Raw genomic sequence first — 10,548 nt, 5'->3', positions numbered from 1 at the left:
GCTGACTTGGATCTCCTCATTTTAAAGCAACTGGCTTGGTTCAGTCCCGGGTTTCAGCACCAAAAAAAAAAAAAAAAAAAAAAAGGCAAAACAAAACAAAAAATAAAGCAACTAGCTTTTCTGAAAGTAGTTCCTGTGTCACTTCTTTTGCAGGTTTTGAAAGAAAAATCAGATTTCAGAAGACTTCTCAAGCATAGCCAAGAGTAGTCATTCTATACTGACCTAGAGAGACCAGTCTTGGTACTGACTGATGAGTTGCTAGGTACACGAAGGCAAAAATTTGTGTTGAACTTCAGGATGCTTCAGGAACTCTGATGAAGATGTAATGACCCAAACAACTGCCCGTGGTTCATACTTCTTCTGGTTCGGTCTTCAATGTGCTTACGCCAGACCTGAAAATAATTGGAAACTACAGTAATTGCGAATTCAGGGAGCAATAAGAGGTCAAGAGGGGGCCCATCGCGTTGGACCCAGCTCCTTGGAAACATCCATTTGCAGTTCTCTTGGCGATTTCAGAGTTAATTCTTGAGTGTGTGTGTGTGTGTATATATGGTAGGCACTGGTACATTAAACATAATTTTCCATTAGGTCATATATTATCTGCCTTCCTTAATCTTTAGAAATACAAAGCTTTCCAATAGAAATTTTAGAGCGTGTGTCATGACGTAAGAGTTCTTCAAGTGCAGTCCCTAGACCTCCAGAGGTTCCAGAAACCCTCTTATGGAGTCCACAGAGTCAAAACTATTTTCATGATGATACTAAGACACTGTCTTTCTCACGGTGTAGATGTTTCCGCTCATGGTACAAAAGTGGTGATGGGAAGGCCGCCGGTCCCTTGGTATGAATCAGGGCAGTGGCTCCAAACACAGCAGCTCTTGTACTCTTCACTGTTAGCTGTTTAAAAAAAAAAATCAGTTTTATCTAAAAATGTCCTCGATGGGGGCGCCTGGGTGGCTCAGTCGGTTAAGCGTCAGCCTTCGGCTCAGGTCATGATCCCGGGGTCCTGGGGTCGAGCCCCGCATCGGGCTCCCTGCTCAGCGGGAAGCCTGCTTCTCCCTCTGCCTCTGCTGCTCCCCCTGCTTGTGCTCTCTTGCTCTCTCTGTCAAATAAGTGAAATATTTAAAAAAATTTTTTAAAAAAATGTCCTTGATGAAACAATAAGATTAGTAATTTTATTAAATCTCAACTGTTGAATATACACCTTTTGAATAGTATGTATGACAAGATGGGAAGTATGCCTAAAGCACTTAGTGTTACCAGGATACTCAGGTAATTGTGTTGTGAGCTGAATAACTGCTTTTTTCGTGCACACCATTTTTACTTAAGAGAACAGCTGGCGAACAAACTCTTGGGCATTTGGCAGGTATTTTCTCAAACATGAATGAAGTGAGCCTGTCCCTTTAAGGAAATGACTATTTGTTGCCAATGATGGAATTCTAGCTTTTAAGTGAAAATTAGAATTTTGGAAAATTTGCATTTGCCACTGTGAGCTTGACAGCTCCCCAGTATTTATTTATTTATTTTTTTAAAAGATTTTATTTATTTATTTTGAGAGAGAGAATGAGAGACAGAGAGCATGAGAGGGAGGAGGGTCAGAGGGAGAAGCAGACTCCCTGCTGAGCAGGGAGCCCGATGCGGGACTCGATCCCGGGACTCCAGGATCATGACCTGAGCCGAAGGCAGTCGCTTAACCAACTGAGCCACCCAGGCGCCCTCCCCAGTATTTAAAGACTCATCAGATTCTTGATCTCGGGGTCGTGAGTTCAAGCCCCATAGAATAGAGCTTATAAAAAAAAAATAGGATGCCTGGGTGGCTCAGTTGGTTAAGCGTCTGCCTTCCTCTCAGGTCATGATCCCAGGGTCCTGGGATTGGGTCCCAGGTCAGGCTCCCTGCTCAGCAGGGAGTCTGCTTCTTCCTCTCCCTCAGCCCCTCTTCCCCACTTGTGCTCTCTCTCTCACTCAAATTTTTTTAAAAAATCTTTAAAATATTTTAAAAATTTAAAAATTAAAAAAATACTCATTGGAAAAGCTGAGATAGGTAGCAATATAAACAAATGTGATTTTAAAATATTTTGTAATGAAATGTGGCAACACTTGGAAGATCTGCAAGTTATCAGTGAAATGATATTTTCTAAATGACTAGTGCATAATGTTATACAATCATGTGCAGGTAAAAGATCCATTCAAAGTACAAGATCGACAAGTGCATTTTATTGTAACCCCATATGAAAAATTTTGGGGATGGTTTCACATTTCACATTGCAACTAACCTTTAAGAAGCTACTATTAGTTGAGTCTTGGTGTGGTATCAAATAATAGCTATAATTACCTAAAAAGGCTATTGAAATACTCCACTTTCTTACTACATATCTGCATGAAGTCTTATTTTTTTCGCATATTTCAGCCAAAGTGAGGAATCACACCAGATTGATTGCAGAAGCGTCTGAGCATCCAGCTGTCTTCTATTAAGCCAGACATTAAAGAGATTTGCAAAAATGTAAAACAGTGCCTGTTTTCTCACTTTTTGTTGTTGTTGTTTTGGAAAAGAAAGTTCTTAAAAAGAAAACAATGCTATTTATTTTGACATGTGATGGATTTAGTGTCGTCTTTTTAAATGAATTAATATGTTTAAAACTCTCAGTTTTTAATTTCTGATACAGTAGATATTGATAGCCATAACCCACATAAATAAAAGCTTTTGGAGGTCCTTAATGATTTTTAAGAGGGCAGAGGGGTCTTCAGAACTGCTGTTATGTAACATCACAAGGGAAGGGGTGCATTTTTGATAATGGCCCCATCTCCAAAGTGGCAAAGGCTATTTTTTCAAGGGCCATTTATAATATTTGCTCACAAAGGAGTCTTTTTAAGATTTGGAATGTTTTTCCATTAAGTTTTCCACATTTTGGTCAAGAATGTAAGTGGGTTGATTAGTTTTTCATCTGTTTTGAATTTGCTTTTAGCTGCTGTCAAAAAAGTCCATGCTGGGGCAATCCATGTGATGGGAGCGGTAGAGTGTGGCATCATTAGGGATGTTTTAATATTTTTAAAAATTTTATTTGTGACAACATTTTATTTCATTTCATTATTTTTTTAAGTAAGCTCTACACCCAGCATAGTGCTCAAACTCACACAACCCCGAGATCAAGAATTGCACACTCCACCCGCTAAGCCAGCCAGACGCCCGAGATGTTTTATTTTTTTATTTTTATTTTTTATTTTTTAAAGATTTTATTTATTTGACAGGGAGAGACACAGCGAGAGAGGGAACACAAGCAAGGGGAGTGGGAAAGGGAGAAGCAGGCTGCCCGCAGAGCAGGGAGCCCGATGTGGGGCTCGATCCCAGGACCCTGGGATCACGACCTGAGCTGAAGGCAGATGCTTAACGACTGAGCCACCCAGGCACCCCAAGAGATGTTTTAATACAGCATAAAAAGAATGATATTATGGGGCGCCTGGGTGGCTCAGTTGTTGGGCGTCTGCCTTCGGCTCAGGTCATGATCCCGATCGAGCCCCGCATCGGGCTCCCTGCTCGGCAGAAGCCTGCTTCTCCCTCTCCCACTCCCCCTGCTTGTGTTCCCTCTCTCGCTGTGTCTCTCTCTGTCAAATAAATAAATAAAATCTTTAAAAAAAATAAAATAAAATAAAATTTTTTTAAATTAAAAAAAAAGAATGATATTATATTGACAAACAAGTACTAGTTTATTTGTTGCTACTGAGTAAGGTTTTTAGTATTAAGATCTTCTATCTTATTTTGACCTTATTTTAGTGCTTTATTACAGCTTGCAGAATGTTCCTGAATACAGATAACTTTATTGAAAACATATTGTTGGTTTGGGGCCAGTAATTTTTAAGGTAGACTCAATTCAAATGTAGATTTTTTTTAAAAAAAAGAGTTTTGGTATCAAAAGCTGTTGCTCTGTATTCTATACATCAAGGCTAAAAAGAAAAAATCGCATATTCATAGGGAAAAATATGTAGTGAGATTATCAGCAGGACAATCTAAGAGCAGATGGTGTTAACAAGTTTTCAAGAAAACCCTATAACTACTGAAAACAGTAAGGTTCTGGAGATGGGAGATGAAACAGACGACTCTCAAATGGAGGGAGGGGTCTGGAAAGGAGTTTTTAAATAAATAGGATCTATGAAATTGGTTAGCAAAGGGTTACCAACCAGCCCAGAGCTTTAAAGAAGCCTTGCTCTAAATAGCTAGGAATGGTTTGTAATCATTACTTGAATTGTTTGTATATTTGTTCTCTCAAGTAGTTTGAAGTGACCTACAGTCTTGTTTACACTATTAATTTGCTTGACAACCCCTGTCTTTACAGAGGACATAAATAAATCACCTTCCTGACTAGTGTTCCTTGAAGTGGAACCTAGATGTCCGTGGAATATATTATTGGGGACCAAGAATCAACGAATACCTTAAATAGTTGTCCCTTGTTTTTTATGATAGTGTAAACAATTACTGGATTTAAAGACATTCTACAGTAATTCTTTTTCATGAGAAAAATATTCCAGGAAAATAAAACCTTAGTTTCTAAAACTGTCCTGTGGGCCTGGGCGGGGGTAAGGTTGAGGAAATGAGTTTTCTTCAAGAAGAGAATTTCTGACATTGGAGAAAAAGTGCTTTTGGCTCTGCAGGGTGCCCACTCCCACCCAAGGTAGACTTCTAGGGAGCTCTGTGTACTCATTTTCTGGTTTGCATAGCTTTGAATGGAATACAGGATGAAAGCACAAGGACAGGTAAAAGGTGGGAGGTGCTAGGTTTTAAAACCAAGCTGAAGGATGGCACCAAGTGTGTCCTATAGGATCGCACAACACCTGTGATAGGATTAAACTGTGGCTTTGTATTTTTTAGACTTGATTTGACTCTTTCCCATTTTCCATGATCCTCATGACTGAGTTGTGAAATTAGGCAGGCAGTGATTCTGCATCTTTAGGCAAATGACTACACTCTGCTCGGTTCGGTGGCCCCCGGTGGTGAAGTCCCAGGGTGGGGCCAGAACCTACATTTCTCTATTCCTGCTATCTTCCCGGGGACAGCACTCGGTCCATCGTTCTCTGGAGGCAGTTCTCCCTTCCTTGCAATGTCGCGCTGACACTCCCCTAGCTTTCCCAGGCCTTTCTGGGCTCTCCCTCCTGGGCCAGGCCCTCTTGACTAATTCAGTGCAAAGCTGCTGCCGACTTTGCTGACCCTCTCCTGGGATCCCTGGGTGCTGCTTCAGATCCACCAGCTCACAGGCCTCCCTCCTTGAGCTCCCAGTAGATCTGTGTTTCCAGCTCCCTTCCGGACATGTCACTCCCTCACGCAACGTGTCACTTCACCCCAAACTGCTGCCCATCGACTCTCTAGTCCCCAGAGCCAGAGGCAGGGAGGCCCCCAGAATCCTGCCTCTCCCTCATATTCCTTTCCAGTCTCCTTCTGCAATCGGCCGCTAAGACTAGTTGATTCTAGTTGTTACGGGTCTGGACGTCCTTCCCTCTCCTGTTTTCTCTCATCTGGACTAAGGAGCTATCTCCTGACTTCCACCTCCTGGCGATTGGAAACATGTCTGTGGGTGTGCCCCTCTCCTTGCAAATTCAGCAGCTCACGTGTGCGCACTGGACAGGCTGAGCTCCTTCGCGCGTTGTTTGAGGCCTGGGGTGATGGGCAGGGACTTTTTCCAGTTTCTTACCCACCACCATCCTTCCCTTGAGCCCTCCCCCCCACCTTCGCTCCAGAGGGACAAGTCTCGTCCCCCCCTCTCCGATCCCCAGATTCCTGGATGTGTCCCCACTTTTGCAGTAGCTGTTGCTGGAATACCCACCCCCTCTCATTCTTCCAGGCTAGGAACCTCCAGGCACTCTGCAAGAAGGGGCTCTATTTCCGTTCATTTCGGTTCCCCGGCTCCTTTCCTGGCCCACAGTGTGGGTTTGATAAATGTTCAAATGTTTGAATAAGGTCCGCATGAGTCATTTTATTTATCTGTTTGAAGAAAGCAGTATTTTGTAACTCTTCTTGTTCCCATTTGCTTGCCCCAACTTACAGTGAGCTGTTTTGAATAACTCAGAGATAACAGGTAAGGTGCTGGCAAGCAGGACTGAGTTGATGTGAGTGTTTCACCTCTCAGTTTTTGGAATCTGGAAAAGATATTTTCCTTTGCACCAGGACATTAACTATATCCCCAAACCATGTTTCTAACATGAACGAATGGGTCAGAGTTCAGTACCCCAGACAGTTTTCAAACCAAATTTGGTAATGTTGATTTAAAACCGCTCAACAAGAAAAGCACCCAGTACAATCATGGAAAATATTAGAACGGCTTTCTACACAGCGACATATTGTTGAGAGAATTGTTCACTGAAATTATATTAATCACAGAGAAGGATTATAAGCTCTCTCTCTCTCTGTTTGTTTTTTTAAACAGGATCAATTTGACAACTTAGAAAAACACACACAGTGGGGAATTGACATTCTTGAGAAATACATCAAATTTGTAAAGGAAAGGACAGAGATCGAACTCAGCTATGCAAAGCAACTCAGGTAAGTTGATATTGAAAAAGGTTATTTGTTAACTGCAGAATGGATGTAACAATAATTTATATTCTCATTTATACTGTGAATATATAATCCTTTAAATATTTTCCCCTTTTATGTAAGGTGATATTTCAATTAGAAACCATTGCTTTTGATAGAGAAGATTCATTTCCATAGAACAATAAAAATAAAAACTGAGTTACTGCCCTTAGGCTCTGGGTTTTTGTTTTGTTTTGTTTTTTGAAGGATAGTTTCTGAATTTTGGAGCTACTTATTTTTTTTTCAGAAAACTCCTAATTGAAATATAATATATAGAGAGAGAAAAGTACACATTAAAAGTGTTCAGCCCCAGAAATCCTCACAGAGTGAACACTCCCCCATGTCACCAGTACCCAGATGGAGAGACAGGCAAACCCAGCCCCAGAGGCCCCTGGCCCCTTCCGGTGCTCCACCCTCCCATGGCTGCCCACTCTTCTGACTTCGAATGACCTGGACAGTCTTGCCTGTTTTTGAACCTCATCTGAATGTATTGACTTATTAGGCACTGTTTGTATTTGACCTCTTTTGTTCTACATTATGTTTGGGAGATTCATTCATGTGGCTGTATATGGTGGTAGCTTGTTTCTTTTCACTGGTGGTTGGTGTGTGGATGTGTAAGTATACCACAGTTCACCCATTCCTCTGCCACTAGGCGATTGCTCGTCTCCTGTTTGGGGATATGAAGCCTGTCTACACCCAGGAGTGGAACTGTGGGGTCATAGGTGTTAGCTTTAAGTAGACAGCTTTCCAAAATGCTTCTCCGGATCTGAGTTCCGTCCAGCAGCCCGTTAAGAGCCCTGTGGAGCAGCATTTTAAAAGTGCTTGGACTGCTTACATCTTTAATGATGAAATTATCCAAGAAATTTTGCTTTTAGATAAAATATGTAAAAGTTGTTGGTAGAACAAAGCTGGAACTTGCCGTGGCAGGCACAGACTTTAATGATTTCTTGTTTGGTTGAATTGGTTGGTGCAGATTGTTTTAAGACCTGTTAAAGATCCAGATGACTTTTGGTATAGAAACATTTCGTTTGAACCCAAAGAGCGTCTGCAGGAGGGTTATGTCAGGTGTCACTGAGAGAAGATGGATTCTTTTAGAGCTGGTGTTGTTTATAAATAAGCACCTGAGTGGTACATCTAGATTGTTTTTATGGATGACAAGTTTTGTTTCTATTGAGTAAAGAAAACATAAAACATATTGCTCAGTGAAGTAACTGTAACCGTTATGACTTGCTGAATCCAGATTGATTTCTGGCACTGTGTGTATCAGCCTCACATCCTGAATGTGGCAGTAGGGAAGGGGCTGCTTCGTGCTGATTATCTAAATATCGCACTGTTCGTCATAAAATGTCTTTGGTGTGAAAATGGGTTACATACATCCTTAGCCAAAATACGGTCTCACCTTACGGATTTATCTGTTTGTTGCCTTTCTTTTTGTATTAGCTTACACTTGTCTTCCCTGGCACCTTTGTCATGATCCTGTTTTGTTTGGGAGGTTTATGATTAGATGCCATTAATTCAGCACTTAGCAAGTATCTGCTTGGTTCTGTGTCATGAAGGGAAAGGGCTTTCTTAGCTCCGCCTCTGGATTGCACCTGGCTTCTTGCCCTTTCTCATCACCCTAGGTGAGGGACGGAGGATGCAAGTAACAAAATGGGAGGCTGTTGGAAAAGAATGCAAATTCCAGTGTGGGTTTAGGGTAAAATACGATGGCTCTCCATTGACTGTTTTACCCTCTTGTGGATCACAAGTTGAAACAGAGGATCAGTATCAGGGATCTGATGGCAATCTCTTGAGAAGTACTTTTCCTGAGATCTAAATACATATTTAGTAGACTCTACGCCCAACATGGGGCTCAAACTTACAACCCCTAGATCAAGAGTCCCGTGTTCCACTGACGGAGCCAGACAGGCGCCCCCTGAGATTTAACTATTAACATTGTTTCATTACATCCCTAAGAGGTATCTCAATTTATACTTGTTGGGAGAAGCTGATGTACAAGATCAGGAGTAATTGAACAAATGCCTTCAAGACCATTACTAACCCTTCAGACTGGTCTTCTCCTCCTTGATACTGAGCCCTCAGCCAGGTCCTCAATGCCGATACATAAGCATCCTTTCTATCCTTTGTCGATTTGCTGCCCCACTCACCGAAGTGACTCAGTTTCTCCTTTCTGCAAACCCAGCATCTCCTTTCCCATCCTCACCACTTGCTTGCTATGTTACTGAGAGCATGGAAGCAGTCAGAAGAGAATGTCTGCAGACTCTCAGCATCTGTGCCCCCCGCCCCGAGATGCTTCTGTCTAAATCCAGGCCCCCCTTTTATGCACTCGGTGTCCCCCCTCCCTCTGGCTCTGGAACTCAGCCCCAGTGGTTCTCTCTCCCATGTCCTCAGTTCTTCGTTCCCTGCTGGGTTATTATCCCCATCGACACACAAGCACACCCTCATTCAAAAACAAACTTCCCTGAGGTGGTTCTCCCCACCAGCTGCCACCATGTCGTTGTTCCCCGTTGCAGCCAAACTTCTCGAAAGTGTTCTTACTTGCTGTCTCCAATCCCTCTCCTCTCACTACCTTAGACTCACCGCACACCACTCAGCCAGAACTACCCTTCCAGGCCCCTGTGACTTCTGTATGGTTCAACCCAATCGCCTGTCCTCAGTCTGGCGTCCTTGACCCATCAGCAGCTTTGACGGGGTGGATGCTTCCTCCTCCTTGCTTGGCCTCTGTAATTCCAGTCTTCTGGCTTCCTTCCTACTTCACTTTGAGCTCCTTCTCAGCCCGCTCGCTGGGTCCTCCTTTGCCTTTTGCCTCTTTACCCGATGTGCCCTGGTGCCCAATCCCTGTCATCTCCCCCTCTCGATCTGTATTCCCTTGGTGATCTCATCTGGCTTTAAGTATGATCCACGTGACAATGTCTCACAGGTATGTACCTCCAAGCTAGACCTCTGTCCTGGACTCTGACACAGATTATGCATTATCTCCTAAAACCTATTTGAAATAGAAAGTGTCTGAAACCGAATCTGTCCGCTTAAAATCTGCATCTGCACAGCCCAGCTTTTCCCCACACATTTGAGAGCTGCTCCCTCCTTCCTTGTTAGGTCAGAAACTCTGTTCCTTATTCAGTCAGAAGTCCCCTCTTTCTCAGCCACTACCCCACCCCCATCCCCAATCTAAGCCATCAGGAAGTCCCAGTGACTGTACTTTGCAAATTTACCCAAGATCTGACCCCTTCTCATGACCTCTACCTCAGCCACTGTGCTCTAGTCTCCATCACCTTTCACCTGGGTTATTATGAGGCTTCTAACTGGTTCCTCTTACTCCCTCCTTATCCCCTCTTGTCTGTCTGTGTTCCACAAAGCAGCTAGATCATGGCACTCTGTTCAAAATTCCAACTCTCCATTTCACTCCGTAAATCCAGAATCCTTACTGTGGATGTCCTACAAAGCCCTATGTGATCATATCCCCCAACCTTTCTGACGTCCTCTCTTTCCTCCTTCTCCCTCCTCTCGGCTCTAACCGTACCAGCCTCCTTGCTGTTTCTCATACACACGAGGCACGCTCTTGCCCCAGGGCTCGCCTTTCTGTATGGGTATCACCTATATGTTCCTCGCATGCCCACCCTCTCGCCTCCCTTCAAGTCTTTGCTCAGATGTTAACTGCTCAGTGAGGCCTACCTCATCTTCCTGCTGTAGTTTACAGTTTTTCCGTAGCACTAATAACTTTCTAACATTCTTTACAATTTTCTTATATATCATATTTATTACTCATTGCCTTCCACTCCTCCCTGTTAGAATGGAAGCCCCTTAAGGGCAGGGGTTTTTGAGTTGTATTCACTAAAGTATCCCGGTAGTATGGAACAGTGCCTGATGCATAATAGGTACTCAGTAAATAGTTGTAGAGTGAATCGACAGGTCCCGTTCTAAGATGTTTGGTCCCCACTGCTTCAAGGAGAATCATGTGTTTGCCCAGGCTATGAGAGCTGATGACGCTTACC

At 43.1% G+C, this 10,548-nt stretch overlaps 1 protein-coding gene across 7 annotated transcripts in view; it reads left to right on the top strand.

Annotated features, from left to right (window-relative positions):
- FNBP1 (formin binding protein 1) overlaps positions 1-10,548 on the top strand; it is a 114,987-nt gene that overhangs the window by 21,745 nt on the left and 82,694 nt on the right. For all 7 annotated transcript variants that reach the window (XM_081803758.1, XM_081803762.1, XM_081803761.1 and 4 more), the window contains exon 2: positions 6,408-6,523. In XM_081803758.1, the coding sequence (XP_081659884.1) occupies positions 6,408-6,523 (116 nt within the window). The remainder of the gene's footprint in view (positions 1-6,407; positions 6,524-10,548) is intronic.

This window comes from Leptonychotes weddellii, chromosome 14 (assembly GCF_054177405.1).
Source record: "Leptonychotes weddellii isolate Sample4059 chromosome 14, ASM5417740v2, whole genome shotgun sequence".
In the NCBI taxonomy this organism is placed as follows: Eukaryota; Metazoa; Chordata; class Mammalia; order Carnivora; family Phocidae; genus Leptonychotes; species Leptonychotes weddellii.
Note: the sequence above shows the minus strand (reverse complement) of the source record. Positions and strands in the feature narration are given on the sequence as shown.